This window comes from Dromiciops gliroides, chromosome 5, assembly GCF_019393635.1.
Source record: "Dromiciops gliroides isolate mDroGli1 chromosome 5, mDroGli1.pri, whole genome shotgun sequence".
Lineage (NCBI taxonomy): Eukaryota > Metazoa > Chordata > Mammalia > Microbiotheria > Microbiotheriidae > Dromiciops > Dromiciops gliroides.
The window spans coordinates 180,884,548-180,906,465 of record NC_057865.1 but is presented as its reverse complement, the minus strand read 5'-3'; the positions used below and the strand labels follow the sequence as shown (position 1 = coordinate 180,906,465).

The 21,918-nt window shown below is 39.1% G+C and overlaps 1 protein-coding gene across 1 annotated transcript; it reads left to right on the top strand.

Moving 5' to 3' along the window:
• Positions 1–11,036: 11,036 nt before the first annotated feature.
• SPX (spexin hormone) lies at positions 11,037–21,616 on the top strand. Its single transcript, XM_043964906.1, has 6 exons — positions 11,037–11,165; positions 11,554–11,634; positions 11,771–11,828; positions 13,310–13,372; positions 17,799–17,885; positions 21,501–21,616. Exons 1-6 carry the CDS (start codon positions 11,160–11,162, stop codon positions 21,563–21,565), a joined length of 360 nt encoding a protein of 119 aa, XP_043820841.1. The 5' UTR covers positions 11,037–11,159; the 3' UTR covers positions 21,566–21,616.
• The last annotated feature ends 302 nt before the right edge of the window (positions 21,617–21,918 follow it).

Sequence of the window (21,918 nt, the reverse complement as noted above, 5' to 3'; positions counted from 1 at the left end):
TGTCATTACCACTACAGTGTAATTTGATTTCCAGAGAGGTGGAGGAAAAGGTCAAATGCTACCTAGCCTTAAGTGTTTCTGTCATTGCTCAAGTGTATTTTCTGTAACAGAAACATAATTGGAATGTTTTTCTTTCCCCTAATAAATTGTAATTCTTAAAACATTGCTGCTTTAAAAAGTCTCACAAACATTATATGACCTAAGCAATTGAATAATGTAAATACACTTGTCTTACCTCTCAATAAAAAGATACTTTTATATTAAGTGGTGGTCAAGTGTATATTTATTCTAAAATTCAAAAAACAAACTAAAGGCAAGCACGATAAAGTAAACCACCTCACTTTTTAATGCACTTTCTAATGTGCTTTTTATAAAATTTATCATACACTTAGTAGCTCTACAAAATAGTAATTTACTAAATCACAGTAAATGTAAAGTAAATGGATTTTGTGAACAAAGTACCTGTATCCCAAGGGTCATTTACTTGATTTAGGTTGTCTGGTTTCTGGAAAGAGCTTCAAAGATTGATGATCTTCATTCAACTTAATAACATGCTTCTTTGGTCTCAACCCTGTATATAGAAAGTCATCCACCCTGAGTTGCATATCAGTTAGGTACAGAAGTAAGTAATCTAGATGTTTTGATTTCCCTTTCATTTCAGGCAACTGTTCTTGGCTAAACAACTCCCTTCAGCCTTGCAACTGGTATGGGGGGCAGGCGAGGAGGGGTGTGTGTGTGTGTGTGTGTGTGTGTGTGTGTGTGTGTGTGTGTGTGTGTGTGTGTTTGGTGAAAAATGATACTTCACCTAGATCTAAAGCAATTTTTCAATGTGTAGAAGTTGTAGTAACTATGCCTTCTAAGAACTAGATGGATTTGTTTTCAGGTAAGGGTGTAGTAGTCTGAGAATACCACTACTCTGTTGACAAATCCCTTCACCTACTTGGGCCTGTTTTACCAGTTATCAAATGGAAGTGTAATGGTGGGAAATGGGGTAGGGTTAGGTAGGGGTTGGGGTTCTTGGGAATTCCTCTTTAAAGAATTACACCCTCTTGCACACAAAAGTAGGTAGAATAAGGTGGTAGTTTATTTAGGAGCAAGGGAAGGGAAGGGTGGGGGAAGGGAAACCATGACAGAAATCCTTGGACTTCTCATGGGGAGACAGGCACAAAGCACATGGCTCAGAGGTACCAATCTCCTCGAACAGGAGACTGGAAGGTACTTTTATAGAGGACTGATGGGGGTGGACCATCTGCCTGTGAAAAGTTCCTTTAGTGAGGGAGAACCATCCCCCACTGGTGGTAGCTGGGGGAATTGGGTGAAGAGTGGAGGACCATCCCCCACTGGTAGTGACTAGAGGAATTCAGTAAGGGGTGGCTCTCTCTTCAGGACACAAAGGCCATAGCCACACCCAAGGGAGACCAGAATGAGGGGTGAGGGCCCCCCCAAAGAGAGATCAGCTGGTCTGAGGCCCTACCTGTGTCCCAGACTTTAAGGAAGACTAAGTCTCCTGGCTGGGCAGGGTATTGGATGCCCGAGTCATCCTGAGGTGAAGGTTTAGGCAGTGTTTGGTCCGTGTATTCCCATACGGCCTGATGCACAGACCCTAGCTGTCTGGAAAAACTGGTAATGGCATGAGTGTCTGGGTGGAGGAGGGGATCCATTACAAGGAATGGTCTACCATACATGAGTTCAAAAGGGCTTAGACCCAGCTTAGCCCTAGGAGCCATCCGTACTCTAGTCAGAGCAATGGGGAGTGCCTGGATCCAATCTATTTTTGCCTCTGTACCGATCTTAGTAAGGGTTGTTTTTATGGTTTGGTTCATGCGTTCTACCTTCCCTGAGGACTGGGGATGCCAGGCAGAGTGAAAGTGGTAAGTAATGCCTAATGCCTTTGTTATGAGTTGAGTAACTTGAAAGGTAAAGGCAGTGCCATTATCACTCTGGAGAGATTTGGGTAGACCAAATCAGGGAATAATTTCATTTAAGAGGGCTTTGGCTACCTCAGAGGCTTTCTCGGATCTACTAGGGAAAGCAGTGAATATATCCACAAAGACAAGGAGAAGATTCCTCGGTGTGCCCCAGAGAAATTCTGGGGTGCTCTGCACCCCATGACAGAAGGTTTGAACTAATTATCTCTAGAATTCACTGGACCCTACTTGGTGTACTATGCTGCATGTAGGAGTTTACTGTATATTTGCAGCTACTGAGGGCAGCCATCACAGATCGCAGTGGTTACTACAAACAGTTGCAAAATAAATGAAGGGGAATTCAGGAATGGAGGATGGGGGGGGGGGGGGTGTTAGAGGTGTCCTTTTTTGTTTGTTTGGCCTTTATGTTGTGAGACTGCTGCAGCCTACCTCACAATTCAAGATCCTCTTGATGAATTACAAATTTCTGCTTGTAGGAATAAGACTAAACGATCGATGGACCACTTCTGTTATACTCTCATGATCATGAACTCTGATCCTTATCTGATCTGTCTGTTATCATTCCAACTCTTCCTTTGTCTTGTAACCCCAAAACTTGTTCTTTGTCCTTACTGCCCTGACCCTTCAGTTCTTTCCCAGGTCATCACTGCTGCACTTATTGCACTCTTCTCCCTTCTCCATCTTGACTCCTTGGTAAAGAAATTCAACTCTACACTGTCCTCCATCCAAGTCCCTTGGCTTCTTAATGTCTTGCTGAGCTTTCCTGTCCAAGCCTTAACCTTGGATTACTTCTACTGTTTGCCTTCTCTTACATGCTACTGAACAAAGATAGAGAAGATCACCAAACTGTGCTACTTGAGTCCACTGCAAATTTGTCATGTGATTTCCACTGGATCCCTATCACAGCAAGGCAATCCTTTTATACCTCCCTACTTAACCTACTATCCTGCTCACCACAGTGGTTTTTCAAATCTTTTTATCCTTCCTCAAACTTCCCTCCCACCCTCTCAACAGAGCTTTGCCTCATATTTCACTGAAAAAACTAATGCTGTTTGCCAAGAGCCCCCTTTTCTCCCTTCCTCATCTTACTTCATTCAGGTAACTTTACTCAGATCCCACATTGAGAGGTGGTCGTCTCCTTGCCAAGGCCCTTCCTATATGCACAAGTGATCCCACTGGCCTTTTATCAACCCCAATTTCTCACATCTTCAATTTCTCCCTATCCTAATACCTACAAATATGTTCATGTCCCTCTCCTGACCCCTTAAATCCTCAAAAATCTCACTTGGTCTCTCCTTCACTAGCTAATTATGCCATACGTTTTCTGCCTTTTGCAGCTAAAATTGAGAAGTCCGTCTACAACTTTCTATAATCTTACAATCAGTCCTACTTCCTTTCCTCTCAATCTTCTTAACTCTGCAGTCTGGCTTCCACCTCATCATTCTGAAACCGCTGAAACTCATCTCTCCAAAGTTACCAATGATCTCGTAATTGCCAAATCGATTGGCCTTTTCTCATTCCATCTTTTTTTTTTTTTTTGGTGAAGCAATTGGGGTTAAGTGACTTGCCCAGGGTCACACAGCCAGTAAGTATTGTGTCTGAGGCGGGATTTGAACTCAGGTCCTCCTGACTCCAGGGCCAGTGCTCTATCCACTGTGCCATCTAGCTGCCCCCTCATTCCATCTTTTTTGACCTGTGTGCAAACTTTGACACTATTGATCCCCATATTCTCCTTGATACTTTTCTCTAGGTTTTCCCAGCACTACTGTTTCCTGGTTCTTCTGTCTTCTCAGTCTCCTTTGATTGGATCTTCATCCAAGCCAAGCCTACTAACCACGGATGTCCCCCAAGGATCTGTCCTAGGGGCCCTTCTCATCTATACAATTTCCTTTGTTGATCTCATCAGCTCTGATGTATGGACCACAAAATTGCAATCCACAACAAAGGCAACTGAGGCAGTGCTCTGAGTGTGATAAAATCAATTTATTAGAGAGACTGCTCTCCCTAAGCAATTGGATCCAAGATTATCCTCTCAGTCAAGGATTCCCTTGCTTATCAGTTGAGGGGTTTCATTACCCTTGGAAGGATGAAGTGGTATAATTCCATGATAGGTCAGGTTTAGAAGCAGGGGAACCTACATGATTGGCTAAGGGGGGGGGAAGGGCAGAGAAGAGAAGTGGAAGAACTCCCATATTTGATTATGGGAAATTTCCATCAATCATTACTACTTTCTCAGCAGCATTCTTAGGGCTTCAAACATGTCATCTCAGCACAGGCTTTCCACAGGGCAAACATCAGTGACTAATGTCCTGTAGAAAGATGATCAGGGACTTTCCACAAGCTTTATGAACCATATTTAAAGCACAGTAACTTGGAAGTGGGAGGGAGAGGAGTGGGAAGGGGCAATGCTAATACAGCAGCACAAGCTAAGCTAAATCCTTATAACAGGCCTAATACAGTATAAATCCATCCATCAACCACAAGCAATATACTCATCAATTTGGGGTAGATTAATTAATCATAACTCTTTATGGTATTAACAAATATAATTTAGTTTTACTTAATTCTCTAATATAATCACTGATACTTATTAAATCATAATTATCTGAGTGAATACTGAGAAGATTGAGTAGAGGTATCAAAATTATCTTTACAGATAGATTCAATTATCTCTATAAGCATAATTACCAGATCTATTTATCTAGCCTTAACCTCTCTCCTGACCTCTAGTTCCATGCTTATTGGTCACCTTAAACTGGCTGTCCTATAAACTTTTTTTTTTCTTGCAGGACAGTAAGGGTTAAGTGACTTGCCAAGGGCCACACAGCTAGTAAATGTCAAGTGTCTGAGGTGTTAAGGGCTAAAATTCTAGCTAAACTGTCTAAAATATCTAATGAGTGGTCGCCAATAAATTATAAGCTTTAGCAAGAGTTAGACTTTTAAGCATTTATTAAGGAGAATAAGAATTTGGTAAAGAGAGAGAAAAAGGCCTAGATTCCTATCTATTAAAGGGAGAGCACATTTCTAGCTCCGCTCTCCACCAGAGTCCAAAGGCAAGAGCGCAAGACTGAGCGCCAGTCTCTTCCTTCCTCCTCCCACTAGCCCGCGTCACTTCCTTTTCCAAAGAAAAGACTCCTGGTCTTGCCCTCAAAGACCTTCGCTTCATGGGTGGAACTCTTCTACAGTAAGTCTCCAGCAGGTGGCGTCATTCCAATCGTTACAGAGGCCTATTTTAAACTCAAGTCCTCCTGAATCCAGGTCCAGTGCTTTATCCACTGTGCCACCTAGCAGCCCCCCATCCTATAAACTTCAGAATCAACACATCCAAAACTGAATACATTATCTTTCCCTTCCTTCAATCTTCTCTTCCTAACTTTCCTATTGCTTTCAAGGACATCACCAATCTTGTCAGGTTTGCAACCTAGGTGTCATCCTAAATTCCTCTTTCTTACCCTTCATATCCAATCAGTTGCAAAATATCGTCCAATCTACCTTTGCAACATCTCTTTCATATGACTTCTCCCTTCTGACACTGACACTGCCACCACCCTAATTCAGGCTCTCAACATCTCACACTCAGACTATGTAGCCTTAGAGGTAGGTATTCCCATCTCAAATCTCCCCACTCTAGACTATCTTAGCTTTCAAAATGATCTTCCTAAAGCACCAGACTGAACATTTCACCTCCCTACCTCAACCCCACTCAAGAAAGTCCAGTGGTTCCCTATTGCTTCTAGGATTAAATATAAAATCCTCCGTTTGACTTGTAAAGCTTTTCATAACCTGACCCACTTACACCTTTATAGTCTTTTTAGACCTTACTCCCCTTCACATGGTATCAACCCTATAATACTAGTATTCCTGCTGTCTCTTACAAAGTACTCTATCTCCTAATTTTCCATGCATTTTTCTGGCTATTCCCCATATCTAAAAGCGTCTCCCTCTTCTCTTCCTCATAGTTTCTCTGGCTTCCTCCAAGTCTCAGCTAAAATCCCACCTTCTTCAAGAAGCTTTTCCTCAACTCCCTTACTGCTAGTCCCTTCCCTCTGTGATTATCTCCAATTTTTCCAGTATATAGTTTAAAATAGTTGTTTTTCTTGCTACTCCATTAGATTGTAAACTTGAGGGCAGCAACTATTTTTGCTTTTTAAATTATTATTATTCCTAGGCAGCTAGGTGGCACAGTACATAGAATGTCAGGCCTGGAGTCAGGCCTCAGGCATTCACTGGATGACCCTGGCAAGTCACTTTAACCCTGTTTGTCTCAGTTTCCATATATACAGAGAGAGAGAGAAATGTATGTATATTTATATGCATGTATAAATGTGTATATATATATATATTTGCGTGTGTATATATGTAGGTATATGTATATTGTATATGTATGTGTATATATTCATGTATTGCTAAAGGTTGGGGAAAGGGCAGGCAAGACTGCAGCTTCTGAAATGAGCTCTTTTGAACACAAGACAAAAATACATTTTGTTTTATTTGATTTTCTCTCAAAAGATTGAACAAGAAGGTAGGAAACTGAATATATTTAAATATTATATGTGTTACATTATATATTGTATCACATGTATTTCATATTATCTAACATATATGCAAATAATATATTTTAATATATATTTTTTATTTTAATTTTTAATAATACCTCAATATTAGCAATAATTTGGGACCTGATATAGTAAGTTCAAAAGCCAATAGTAATGTCAACTAAAATACAAGTCATGAATAGTCCTATTTGACCCATAACACTTTGCTTAACATTTTGGAGCCAAGATTAGATAAATTCTGTATAGGACTTACATTATGAGCTTTTCACTGTACCATATTACTGGCCATCTTCTATTTAATAATTCACAGGACTTCAGGAAAGGCACTAGCAAAAAAAAAAAATCTATGGCCTTAGAAATCTATTAAAAATGCAAAAAGTGTGGTTTATAAGCCAGTGTGTACATATATGTACACACATATAAATACATGAAATTACATGTGTACATGCATGCCTGCATACTTAAATACATACACACATACATACATACCAAAATAGTAGGAATTTGAAAAGCTTGGTGTAACCTCGGTGTACAAAATCCAAAGAGAAACATTTTGACTCCCAAAGCCTTCTTCTTTCTGGGTAGCTTGAAGATCATTATAATCTCCCTGGCTGTGTTCTTGACTGTCTGTACCTATCACTCGCTTTGACTTTGATTGTTCCTACCCTCCAGGCTTTATCTTTAAAGGTCCCTGCTCCACCTTGATTGCTTTTATACTTGATTGTTCCTGCCCACTCCAGACGGCTTGATTTATCCTCAAGGCATCCCTTGTGTGAGTTAGAATGCACTCATAATTGCAGCTCTTAACTCATCTGGCTTTTCTAAGTTCAACTTGCTTTGCCATGGAGATGAGACACCACCCAAGAATCCAAAAACTAGTGACATTTTGTAAATGTTAAATATATTGCTGTGCTAATATAGACAGTGCACAGTGAAATGACTCAAATTCCCTCTCTGAGATGGTTTCCTTCTCCTATGACTCCAAGAAGATGAAGGAAGAACTCTCATTAACGGAGTAACTGTCCTCCCTCCCACAAGGAATGGGAACTAAAGCAGAAATAGTCAATTTTTTTCCCTGCTAGCAATGATCAATACTGGCTGTATATGTCCACAAATTCTAAACCTCCTCCTTTGTTCTCTGTTATTCATTGCTATCCTTTATTTCCCTACTGTATAAAGAAAACTATTGGTTTCTAATCCTCATCTCATGATTAATGTTGGCAGTCCTATGAGTCTGGGCAGATAGCAGAGGGGGGAAAAAAGTTCATAAAAAGAAAGAAAGAAATAAAAGAATTCATAGGCTCCAGACTGCCAAAGGGGTTCACAACAAAAAGGATCTAGACTTAGTAGAACCCCTTTTGAAAGCCAACCAGAATCTGGGAAGAGGGATCCTTTACTGATGTACATGTTGCTTCCCCTTGGTGATTAGTTTCCTATCCTTTACCTCTATTTTTGTTTTGTTTTGTTTTGGTTTTGGTGGGCAATGGGGGTTAAGTGACTTGCCCAGTGTCACACAGCTAGTAAATGTCAAGTGTCTGAGTCCAGATTTGAACTCAGGTCCTCCTGAATCCAGGGCCGGTGCTTTATCCACTGCGCCACCTAGCTGCCCCTGGCTCACTCTTTATGAGAAGTTCCAAAGAGAAACAAATTGAACATTCCAAATAGAGAGCCAGAGGGCAGAGTTGTTCCTTTTGAAGCCTACTAAGTGGGCTTCCTTACTCAGTGATCAATCCTCTCACATATTGCTTTGGTTTAGCCTTCCCTCTCTCCTCGGAAGGGAAGGTGGGGCAAGTAAGGAAAAGGAATAACAAAGAAGAAAAAAGGGACCAGCCAGAGTTTAATGTCATCATTCTAAAGGACTAAGTCCTTCAGTGCTAAGCATGTCTACCCCACAGAAGTGGTAAAATACAGGGTAGGCCTACATGCTCCATAATATGGCTACTGATGCTCCTTCCTTCCTCCTTTTCTCCCTTCCTTCCTTCCTTTCTTTCTTCATTCTTTTATTCCTTCCTTCCTTCCTTCTTTCTTTCTTCTACATTTCAATATACCATCACCACTTTCAAGAAACCTTTTCTGCCATTCACAGTCCAGACCTTATTCTAATATCTTTTGGATTGATTTTCTTTCTTCTTTAATTATCTTCCTCCACTTAATTCCCTATGTGAAAACATTCCCCAGAGTTCTGTAATCAGCTTTTTCTTTCTCTACATTTTTCCCCACTTAGTGATCTCCTTCAGTCATTTGTCTTGAACTATAGTCACCATGCAAATGCCTCCCAGGTCTTTAGCATCTGCTCCAGTCTTTCCTCTGAGCTTCAGACCAACATTTTCCATTGCCTTTTGGACATCTCTGTCTCCATTTTCCACTATCATATCTAACTTAACCCATCTAAAAACAAGCTCATTGTATTCTCCCCAATCATAATAGTAACTCACATTTAAATAGTGCTTTAAGATTCACATAGTGCTTTATTCATAACAACCCAACAAGTAGATTATTATTTTAGGTACTTGATATCTCTCATATGGACCTCATACCTAGTCTTCTTTCTTTAAGGCTCCTCACATGAACCCAGTCTATCCAAAACACTGAATAAGAATTACAGATGGTCAGAGTTAGAAGGGACATTACAGGTTGTCTAGTCTCAACTGTACCTAAATAACAATCCTCTCAAGATACAAGGAAAAATGATCGTTCATCCTTCGCTTAACTACCTCAAGTGAGGGGAAACGCATGACCTCTCAAAACTATACTCTGTTTCTGTATAGTTTAGTGTTTCCTTACATTAAGCCTAAATTTGGCCTATTTGTAACTTCTGTGCCCTGCTTCTAGTTTTACCTGCTGAAGTCATACAGAAAAGGTCTAATGGAAGAGCCATGTGGCTGCCTTTCAAATACTTGGAGACAGCTATCATATCCCCCCTCTCCTAAATCTTTCCAGGCTAAATATTTGCAGTTCTTTCAACTAATCCTCACATAGCTTGAATTTAAACCTTTTATGGTCTTGTTTATCTTCCTCTGCACAATCCAGTTTTTCAATGTCCTTTCTGAAATGTGGAACTCAGAACAGAACAGAAGACTCTAGATGTGGTCGGACCAGTCCAGAATATGACAAGACTATTGCTTTCCTATTTAGACTACTATGTTTCTCTTTAATGCATTACTTAGCCGTCTTGATTTCTAAGATCCCAGCATCAGAATAATCTTCCTAAGCACTACCCTAGTCAAACTGATCCCCTAACCTCAAAATTTTTCAACCACTTTTCGTTCCCTACATAATAAAATTCAAATTCCTTAAGCTGGTATTCAAGAATCTGCGTGAGCTGTCTTTTTTTCTTTTTCTTTTTTTTTTTTTTTTGTGGGGCAATGGGGGTTAAGTGACTTTCCCAGGGTCACACCGCTAGTAAGTGTCAAGTGTCTGAGGCCGGATTTGAACTCAGGTCCTCCTGAATTCAGGGCCAGTGCTTTATCCACTGTGCCACCTAGCCGCCCCATGAACTGTCTTTTTATTACCTTGTCTCATATCACTTTCCATACATTACTCTCAGGTCAAATCACACTACTAAACATTCCCCCAAAATATTTAATAAACTTTCGGTCTAATGCCTTTGTTCATAGTCATCTCTATATGGAATATCTGACCCTCTGAAATGCTACCTCTTAAAATCATACCTATCCTTTAAAGTCAGCTTAAATGACACCCCGTTAACTAAATATCTTCCCTCTCCAAATCCTGTGGTATTTTTAACTTTCTTATACCTTCCTCCTTGCACCTTCCACAATGTTTTATACATAATAAACACTCAAATGAATATCAGCCAAATGAGTATATTACATGATCATATTGAGATTCCCTCACATTCTAATTTCTCAAAAATTGAGCCAACATTTAGTTGTACCATCAATTATAGCTAAATATATTGTTTGACTTGGGGTCAAATGACTGGATTCAAATTTTGCCTCCACACTATAGCTGTGTGATGTTGGACAAGTCACTTCATGTTTCTAAATTTAACTTTCCTCACATGTAAAATGGAAATAATAACATCATCTACATCAGGGCTTCTTAAACTCTTTCCACTTGCAACCCCCTTTTGGCAGGGACATTTTTACGCAATCCTGGGTATACTGGTTATATATATTAATATACATTACCTTTTACTGTCTCCAAATTTTTGTGACCCCCACATTCAGTTACACAGCCCCAAATGGGGTCTTTAAAAAGCTTTGGATCTATCTCACATTTCTATAAGCCACAAATGAGATATTGTATGTAAAAAACTTTGGAAATTTTAAAGTGCTATGTAAATGTCAATGAGATCATTCAACTTTTACTTCTTAGCAGAGTCATTGATCATTTAGAAAAGGATGCTTCGTTGAAAATTAGTGGGAAAAACTTGGTTGATGATGGTGATATATTCCTAAAATTGCCTGGCTGATGTGGCTGAGTAGCTAAAGTAATAGTTTCTACCCTTTTAATCATCTTGACTTCCTGCTGGCTAATCTCCCAGGAAGAGTCATCAGACCTTCTCTTTCTCTATCTCCAGGGCTGACAAGAAGTCCCTTTAGACACTCACGCTGAAAGAAATGGAAAGATATTCATTAGCAGAGAAGATTTAAAAAGGTCCCTGTATTCAAACTGGTTCAGATAACTTTTACCAGAGAATCCTGGCAGGATGAAGGTAAGTGAGGTTTTCCTTTTACCACAGAGGAAAGCTTACTTCTTGTTAACAATGTTCATGTTTTGCTGATAAGTATTTCAGAAGGTGGAGAATATTTTAAGAATTATACATTTAGAATATAGTTCCATCATATTTAGAAAGTATTTAACAATATTTAAGAACTGAACAGAGCTCGATGATTATACAAATATTCATTGACTAACATTGCTGATTCATTTTTTCCCTTTATTATTTTTAAAAGAACATTCATTTTATCATATGGTCTTATTACAAAATTCATCAGGAAATACACATATATTGAACATCATAACAGCATAAGGGGAATTTGAAATGCCATGGTATAAAGCAAAGACTATATAGACCCAGGGTGGTTGTTTCTTCTGTGTAGGGATTCCCAAGTCTGAAAGCTTCTGGCTTGGCCCTGCTCCTGGCAGTTTCATTCATCTCCCACTCCTTCTGTGCTCCCCAGGTAATTTTATCTTTTAAAAACAGAATCCTCTAAATCTGCATGCAATTACTCTTTTGCGATTGGTCTTTTTATTTTTAAACCTGGAGAGGACTGGATCATAATGTCCCATTAACTGTTCTTCTCCCTGGGTTTGTAGAGACTTTTTGAAAGAAGGAACTGGACTCCTCAAGCTATTCTCTACCTCAAGGGGACTCGTAAGTACTACTACTACTACTACTACTACTACTACTACTACTACTACTACTACTACTGCTACTACTACTACTACTACTACTACTACTACTGCTACTGCTAAATAATAATAAGAATAATAAATAAGAATAATAATCATCTTTCCTTTTGTGAGCTATTTTTATTTGGTGAGAACAAGAGTCCCTCTCAGAAGATGCAGAGGAACTCTGGCAAGCTATTCTTTTTCCTTTCAGTTTTAAGAATACCTTTCAAAATTAAACAAGCTTTCAAGCCTGAAAAAAGTAAAATTTTTTCAGCTGATCAGAAATTTTCACAGCTTTTAAAAGCTGGCTTTGCACTTGGATGCATATATACCTGGGAGAAGAAAACTGGGTTCTTAGGGTGGTCACAAGGTAACATCACTAGCCCTTGAACATAACTGCTACCGCTTGGGGTCCCAGTCTGTATTTTGGGTGCATTGCCACCCTTCAAATGTGTCAGATCCTGTGGGTTAGTATGCTGAAAAGGGAAGGTCAACTTTATGTGAAGTCTTTGGAACCCTGATCTTTTAATTTAACTAAATTAATGCCTGAAGAAGCTCCACAATTGTCACAGTACAGATTTTTAAAAAAAATTTTAATTGATATCCTTTGCTTTTGTATCACCCTTATTTCTGAATATACTTTCTCTTCCCCTTACCGAGCCAGATGTACCTTGTATCAAAGATTAAAAAAAGAAAAAAAGAGAGGGAAGCAGTTCTGCCAAACCAACTAACATATCAACGATATGTCCAAATATATGTAATATTCCATACCAATAGGCTCCCACCTTTGTGAAGGGTAGACCAGTGTGGGTTTTCCTCAACTCAAGTTTGGTCATTATAATTATACCACATTCAGTTTCTTGTTTATTTTCTTTTTCTTTACTTTGTTGTTGTTTTGTATGTTATTTTCCTGGTCCTGCTTATTTCACTCGACATCTGTATCAGTCCATGAAAATGTGCAGGGCAGAGTTTGCAGTAAAGAAAGCCAAATCCATTTTTCCTCAATCTCTTTCTCTCCTTTCCTGGGTCCCAAATAGGTGTTTTTCTGTTTCTGGAGACAATCAGGGTTAAATGACTTGCCCAGGAACACACAGCTAGTAAGTGTCAAGTATCTGAGACTGTATTTGAACTCCTATCTTCTTAATTCCAGGGCTGTGGCTCTATTCACTGTACCATCTAGCTGCCTCCAAGGAGGTATTTTTCAAAACTCCTATCAATCATCTTCAGGTTGAAACTTAGAGAAAGAGTTCCATTGGGTGGGTTCAATGGTCTATCAAGTTTATTTCCCCTTCTCTGTTGCCTAGTAGGGCCAAGCCATTCTTCTAAGTGTGTCATTCAACTTGGCTGCCCAGCTCCAAAGCTGCAGGCAACATCCTAGTACACCCCCCCCCCCTCCACCTCCCCACCCCGGAAGCCACCCAAAGTTCCCATCTGTTTCTCTTGGGTTTGTTTGTTTTGTAGAAGGACAGCAGTTCATCTCAGAGGAGACCCGGAGGAAAGATCTCTACAACAAACTACAACTGGGTAAGAGAAACAGAAACAAAGATGCCAGATGCCTCCTAGCTGGAAGGGACATTAGAGATTATTTTGTCTGATTATTAGATAATTCAATAATTTAAAACTCACTTTAGGGACAAGGAGCTAATGTCCAGAGAAATTAAATTACTTGCCTATGATCACACAGCAGTCCTTGGAACAAAGGTCTCCTGACTTAAATCCAGTGCTCTTTCCATTTCATCCTGGAAAGGGGAAGTGTGCTTTCTTGTGATTCATTGCATCATAAAATGTTGGAGTGGAGAAGGAAGAACTTTTGAAATCATTTAGTCCAATTGATTCATTTCCAGATAAAGAAACTGAAGCTGAGAAGTCAAGGTTAATTTAACTAAATCAGCGTAAAGTTCGGATTAGAATTTGGTGTCTATAACTCAAATGCTTTGGGCTTTCCACTGCTCCTGTCAGTCAACTGAAATTTATGAAGCACCTACTGTGCTAAGAACTACATGAAGGAAAGGAGATAGGCTTCATGCCTGAACAGATTCATTTCCACAAGAAAAGACAATTTAGCCCTGAGTTAAAGTGGGACATTTTCTTGTGATTACTGATGATTTTATCAAAAACAAAAAAGCCTGCTTTTAGCTTAACTGCAATCATAAAGGGGAACAGCTAGGGATGAAAGTCAGGCAGAGTTTGCAATTTTGCCACTGCAGGCTGTTGCAAAATCAACAGGCATATCCATGAGATATTTGGGCAAGCAAAAGCAGATATGTTAAAAAAAAAAAAAGGGGGGGGGCAGCTAGGTGGTGCAGTAGATAAAGCACCGACCCTGGATTCAGGAGGACCTACATTCAAATCCGGCCTCAGACACTTCACACTAACTAGCTGTGTGACCCTGGGCAAGTCGCTTAACCCCCATTGCCCAGCAAAAAAAAAAAAAAGTTGGAGGAGCAGTCTTAGGTTTTTAGGAAAAATAAGTTATTTCAGTAGAGTGACTTTTGTTTAAACATCATTCTTAAAGTGTCTAGACGTGCTCTAATTCCTCTGCATTTGAAAAGGTTGATATTGAGCAGAAGATTTAAGTGCCAATATACTCATAATGAGATAAAGGTGGCATAGCAAATAGAAAGCCAGTGAGAAAGAAAGGTTTGAGTCCTTCCTCTGATTCACATTTGCTGTATGATCACCAACAAGTTATTTAAACTTTCAGGGACCTAGTTAAGTCTCAGACTGTTAAGTTGCTGAATGGATGCTATTCCATTGGGAAGGAATTAACTCCCTGGATGTTTTCTACATCAATGAAGTTGACAGGACTCTGTATATGAACACACATGTATATTTATATGCCTATATATACATGTGTTACACATGTCTATATATGTATTGTATATTTCTATTCTGTTACATCACATCCATATGTTATAGATAGTATATAGATGTTATAGATGTCTATGTGAAAGTGTTAATCAACAAACACTTGTTAAGCTACTACTATGTTTCTGGGACTGAGATGTGCTGAGGATAATATGCAAAAATAAAATAACCCCTGACTTTAAGGAGCTTACACTCTTTTGAGGTCAGATGCCATCTATATAAGTATGTACAGAATGAATCTAAGGTAAACATTTCAGAGGGAGGGCACTAGCAGTTAAGGTTGGTCAGGAAAGGCTTCAGGTAGAAGGTGTCCTTTGAGCAGAGTTTTGAATGAAAGAAGAGATTCTAAGAGGCTCAAAAGTGCCTCTTCGGTATTCCTTGCATGGAAGAGAGCTAGGGGCTAGAATTTCACATGCCATTGAATAGCAAAACCAGTTGTCTGGTTCATGGATTAATAGAAGGGAAGTAAAGTATATGAGACTGGAAAGGTAGATTGGAGCCAAATAGTGCAGGACTTTGAAAACTAAACAGAAGAGTTTATATTTGATCCCAGAAACATTAGGCAACCATTTAAGGAAAAGGAAAGTGGATTTGGATAGGAAGACAGAAGAAAAGTTGGCTTATCTTCATACTACTATAATCAGCATTGCCAGGTTTTTAGTTTCAGATGAACTCCTACTTCCTCTACCAATTTTCCTATTTAAGATACTTTTTTTAAAAAGCTTCCCAAAACTATCTTTAAATTGTGGGGCTTTTTAAAAAGGCACATCTGCCTCCACTTCTGCAAAGAAAAAATAAACAGTCCTCAAATATAGAAAAGCAAGAATCATAGTACATATGCTATTATAGCTGTCTACTATACATCCTTATCAGAATTGTAACTAGGTCAGGACAGCTAGGAGTTTGCTCCAGGACACCAAATTTCAAAGGAAGTAAACATTTACACAAGGCGACCTCTCCATTTGGCCACCATGTACTTCTCCAGCAGTGGCCCAGACTGTCCCAGCTTCTGTGTCTTCCCAACACTAATCCAAAGGTGATTGGAGGGTAAGTTTTAGAGCTGCTTGCTCCAAGCACCAAAATTGCTAGTTATGTCCATTGCTACACTGTTGTGTCCAAATGTGCTTCTTACTCTGAAAAACTTAAATCAACTTAAAATTACTTATTATGGAGAAAATATTAGTTTGCTGAATGCCTGCTAACAAGTACAGGACATATCACAATAATAAGTGCATGGCAGGTGTTCATTATGATTTTCTTTTCTTTTTTTTGTGGGGCAATGAGGGTTAAGTGACTTGCCTAAGGTCACACAGCTAGTAAGTGGGGGGGGGCAACTAGGTGGCACAGTGTATAAAGCACTGGCCTTGGATTCAGGAGTACCTGAGTTCAAATCCAGCCTCAGACACTTGACAGTTACTGTGTGACCCTGGGCAAGTCACTTAAAGCCTCATTGCCCTCCAGAAAAAAAAAAAAGTAAGTGTCAAGGGTCTGAGGTCACATTTGAACTCAGGTCCTCCTGAACCTAAAGCCAGTGCTTTATCCACTTTGACACCTGGCTGCCCCCCATTATGCTTTTCTTGAATGTGATTAAACTGACAGCCTGTTCATTTTGTGATTTTTTTCATTGTTAGTTTGTGTGTGTGTGTGTGTGTGTGGGGGTTGTTGTTTGTTTGTTTTGGAGGCAATCTGGATTAATTAAGCAACTTGCCCAGGGTCACACAGCTAGTGAATGTCTGAAGTTAGATTTGAACTCAGGTCCTTCTGACTTTAGGGCCACCTAGCTGCCCCATTTTTTTCCCTTAGTTAAACAAAGCAGTTAGGATCATAGACTTTTAGAGCTGAAAGGGACCTCACAGACCTGTAGCCTGTCCAACCCTCTTGTTTTACAACCTTTCCATTGATTTTCAAATTTAAACTTCCCTAAATCAAATTTCTTATGTCAGATTAAACCAGAAAGACATTTTTTCTTATGCCAAGTTAAATCAACAGTATTTTAGCACTTATCAGATACTTGTTCATTTTATGTGGTAACAAGACTACAAATCAAGAGTATCACATTCATGCTGGGTTATTGAAGTTTTCATAGAGCCAGGACTGAACAGTATCTTAAAAAAAGATAGGAGGGGCAGCTAGGTGGCGCAGTGGATAGAGCACCGGCCATGGAGTCAGGAGGACCTGAGTGCAAATCTGGCCTCAGACTCTTGACACTTACTAGCTGTGTGACCCTGGGCAAGTCACTTAACCCCCATTGCCCCACAAAAAAAACCCAAAACAAAACAAACAAAAAAAGATAGGGCATTCTCTGGAGCATGATTGTATCTACAACATCCTAGTCAGATAGACAGAAAAGACTTGGACCGGTCCTTTCATCCAAGATTGGTGTCCGGTGTGCCACATTGCCTCTCTAAATTCTTACAATGCAAAGTTAGCGCAGGTTATATCATATATATAATTTCCAAGGAGGTGTTTAAGTCCTTTAATAGAATCATAGATTTAGACCTGGCAGGAAGCTCAGAGGGCATCAAGGCCAACTCCTCTCATTTTATAGTGAGGAAACCTAAGATTGAGGGCGGTTAAATGGCAATTTGCCCAGAATCATATGGTAAGTGTCAGAGGCAGAATTCCAATGCCGATCTTCCTGACTCCAGGTTCAACACTCTATCCACTTCAGCCACCTACCTGCTCAAAATTCAGTTGATTGAATAAAATGGGGGGTGGGTGGGCACCTGCTGGGCCTTAGAAATGTTTTATTTTACACAGATTTTGCTTTTCACTATATTTATTAGACCATTCTAGACACAAGGAAGGTAGGTGGTGCAGTGAATATAGTGCTGGGCCTGGAGTCAGGAAGATCTGAGTTCAAATCTGTCCTGATATACAACTAGCTGTATGACTCCGGGCAAGTCACTTAACCCTGTTTGCCTCAGTTTCCTCATCTACAAGTAGGGATTATAATTGTACCTACCTCTCAAGGTTGTTATACAGATCAAATGAGATAATTGTAAAGCACAGTAAGCACTTTATGAATGTTAACTATTATTATTATGTGATGGGAACATTTGTTTACACTTTATTTTTCCAGAAAAGCGCAGCCAAAGCCTAAACTCAATACCTATTTCTGAAGCTGTAGCCATGTTTTTTGACTCCCTGCAGAAACCACCAAAAGAAGGTAAATATGTAATGAACCCTTTCAAATCAGACAAGCAGAGTTTTAGATACTTTCCTGGAGACCACTTTGAATAAAACAAAGTAGCTTCATTCTTATTCTGAACTTCCTTAACTCTTTTAATTTTTATGGCTATAGCCCCAGAAATTCACAGCAATGTTTCTTGTGAAGAGACCATAATGTTGAAATTATAATAATCCCTCAAAACAAAACAAAGTAAAAAATTCCTTAGACTGAGTAATTTAATATGAATTTGATAATATAGCCATCTAGGCTTCTGTTACTTCAGAAAAATATTTATTGCCCTTTCAAAAATTGAAGTGATACCTTGTATATTGGGGGTGAATTAATGCACCATTAAGGATAATGATTCAGTTGTGCAAAGGTGAGTAGATATGAAGATTCTAACTAAAGCTAATTTTATATTGCAAGAATGAGACACAGTCTGGCACAGAGTATGGGATATGTAGCCAAGGGACCTGGGTTTAAAAGCTCACTTTATCACTTAGTAGTTCTGGGACCTTAGGCAAGACACTTCATTTCACTAGGCCTCAGTTTCCTCATTTGCAAAATGAGAGGTTGAATAGATGTCTACTATGGTCTGGTAACTAAAACATATTTATATTATATCTTGAATCTAAAAACTGGTAAAAATGTTGTATGGGAAACAGGAAAATTTTGCTAATGAGCCACTGTTGCAAACCCACCCTGATTCAGTGTGGCACAGTGGATAAGAAACTGGACTTGGAATAAAGAATACCTGTGTTCAAATCCTGTTCCAGACACTTACTGCCTGTGTAACTCTAGGCATGTCTCAATCTTTCTGTGGTTCTATTTTCTCATCTGTAAAATGAAGATATTAATAGTGGCCTTTAAAGTCCCTATTAGCTTCAGATCTATGATCTCCTTTGAACTTTAAGAAGCTTATTGTAAGCACTTATTAGGTCAGCTGGTAATTTGGGGGGATATTTAAAAATTATAAAAATAATAATAGTTCAAAGTTCTATAGGATTCTACAGCTTGCAAAGCACTTCCTTACAAAAGACCTTACTTTCAATGTCAAGTCAAAGACTGCACTAAGACTTTTGGGACACCCTGTCTAAGTATCCCTATTTCATAGATGAGGAGTTGATGTTTACATAGTCACAGTCAGGACTGATCCACAATCATGTGAGTAATAAGTAGAAGAATTATAACAATTTTCCTTCATATAATGCCAACTGTCCCTGGGCAAGGCATACACACACACACACACACACACACACACACACACACACACACACATTTTTGTAGTTCTTTAATATTTAAAAACACTTTACTCAAATTATCTCCCTTGATCCTTACAACAACTCTGTGAAGTAGAAATTATCTGTAGTAATATCTCTTGAGGAATCTGACTTGCCCATTGTTGCACAGCTAGAGCCTGTTGGTTGTATATCAGATTACTTACTGTCTCAGGGGAGGACAAGGGGGAAGGAAAGAGAGAGGGATAGAATTTAGAATTCAAAACTTTAAAAAAATGTTAAAAATTGTTTTAACATGTAATGGGGGGAATAAAATATTATTTAAAACATAATGCATAGGGGCAGCTAGGTGGTACAGTGGATAGAGCACCGGCCCTGGAGTCAGGAGTACCTGAGTTCAAATCCGGCCTCAGACACTTAACACTTACTAGCTGTGTGACCCTGGGCGAATCACTTAACCCCAATTGCCTCACTAAAAAAAAAAACAACAACAACCATAATGCATAAAAATAAAAGAAAGTTTTGGTTGGAGGCAGACTTTGAACCTAGCTGTCTCCTGAATTGAAGCCCTATTTTCTTTCCACTACCCCATGATGCTTAATAATAGAATTTACAAAATTATCATTATGGCACACATATATGACATAACAATGATTTAAAGCAATCAATAAGGAAGCATGAAAAATGTGTGGTACAGATTTTTTATAAGTGCTTTGGTTATTGAGAATAAGGAAAAGATCATTGTGAACCAAGAATAATTGCTATGAGGGAAGTGGGTCTTGACCTGGACTTTGAAAGGAGAAGAGAGCCAGGGCTATTCTTGGTTAGAGAAACCAAGTGAGAAGGAATGATACTTGCAATGGGAAAGGGATAGTGATGGTAGAAGGTGGGAGAGGTAAGGTCAACTAGTCTATCCAGAATGAGAATTCATCTCCAAATTTCAAGAGATAGGGTTAGACGGACAAGGGGGGGAGGTGGAAGGCCTTAAGAAACATGGCGGAAAGTTGGTACTTGATCTGAAAAGCACTAAGTACTTTTAATTCACAAGCAGGGCACAGGTATCATAGGATCTGAGGTCCAAATCTAAAAGGGGCCTCATAGACTTAGTCCAACTTCCTCATTCTACTTGATGAAGAACCTGAGGCCCAGGAAGATTAAGGGATTTGCCCAAGGTCACATAGGTACTAAATGTTAAAACTGGGACTGATTGCAGAACCCAGTGTTTTAGGAAGATCAATATGGCAAGAGTATGAAGAATGGGGGGCAGCTAGGTGGCGCAGTGGATAAAGCACTGGCCCTGGATTCAGGAGTACCTGAGTTCAAATCCGGCCTCAGACACTTGACACTTACTAGCTGTGTGACCCTGGGCAAGTCACTTAGCCCCCATTGCCCTGCAAAAAAAAAAAAAAAAAAGAGTATGAAGAATGGAATAGCTTGGGTATTAAGTGGGGAGAGACAGAATAAAATACGTTTGAAGTTGTACCCTGTTTATTACTGTCCACTAGGGGCTTTGAGGCTTTACCGGAACACAAGAAACTGGACTACTTTAAAAAAAAATGACCTAGAGACCATGGAGAAATGAATTTTCTGGCATTGAAAACATTTGCATTGGTCAAAAGTAATATTTAGAAATCTACCTTATTGTGTTCGCCATAACTTAGACTAGGAGAGCTAGGACAGGAGGGTAGTGGAGTGACATATGCATGAGTTGACTGTCCAACCTAAGGTAAGGATGATGGTGTAGAGATAGTTCTGAGAGGGTTCCTGAAGGTGACTTATTGGATACACAGGCTGAAGGAGAGAAAGGAGCCAAGTATAAATCAAAGATTTGAGTGAAGGAAAAAGGGGTAATACCATCACTAGAAAATGAAAACCAGTTTGGCGGGAAAGCCAAGTTCAGTTTGCAACAATGGTCAGGTGGAATTGTGCTGTAGGATGGAATCAGACCTGAGACTTAAATTGGAGGTCCTTAATATAGAATTGATATTTGGAGCCTTGGAAAGAGCTTATCTCCCTTAGAGAGAGTTTCTTGGTGGGGCAGGGAGGAGAAAAGGTCAGAAAGAACTTGAAACACTGTGAGCCTGTGAAGGAAACAGAGGAATCTGGAGAATTGAGAAACAGAACAGTATCCCAAACCCAAGAGAGGAAAAGACAATGAAGGAGAGGGAGCCTAACAGAATGAAATTCCCAGAAAGGTCAAGGTAGATAAATATTCCAGGAAAAATTATTTTTTAAAAAGTTCTTCTGTTTTAGAAAAAGGTGAGACAGAAAGAATCTAATGACATGGAGACTTAGACTCAGATAACATTCTCTTGATGATCATACTGGATTTTAAAACAATCTTTTATAATTTTATTTTATTATTGCCTTACAGCTAGAGAGGTAAACCTTGATCAATCAAGATTCATGGAAGATAATCTATTATACTGGAGAAAATGATCCAAGTTACTGAAAATTTCCCTTATATTTCTGTCAAAGCCATTATTTATTTATGTGAATAAAAAAAAAAACATTGTCTATACATGGTCTGTGTTCTAAAGAAATATATACATATATATGTATATGTATGCATATATAATATATATAATCTCAGTTTCAATCTTTTTATGGATAATAATTGAAAAATATTTTTAGCAGAGAACATTACTGCTTTTTTTATTGTATGTTTCATTTAGATCACATTATGTCACACTTTAAATTTACCATAGCATTTTAAAATTAAAGGCTCAAATATGATTTGAGTGGTCCTTCTTGTAACCAGTAGACATCTTGATCAGTGACTATTAAAATTT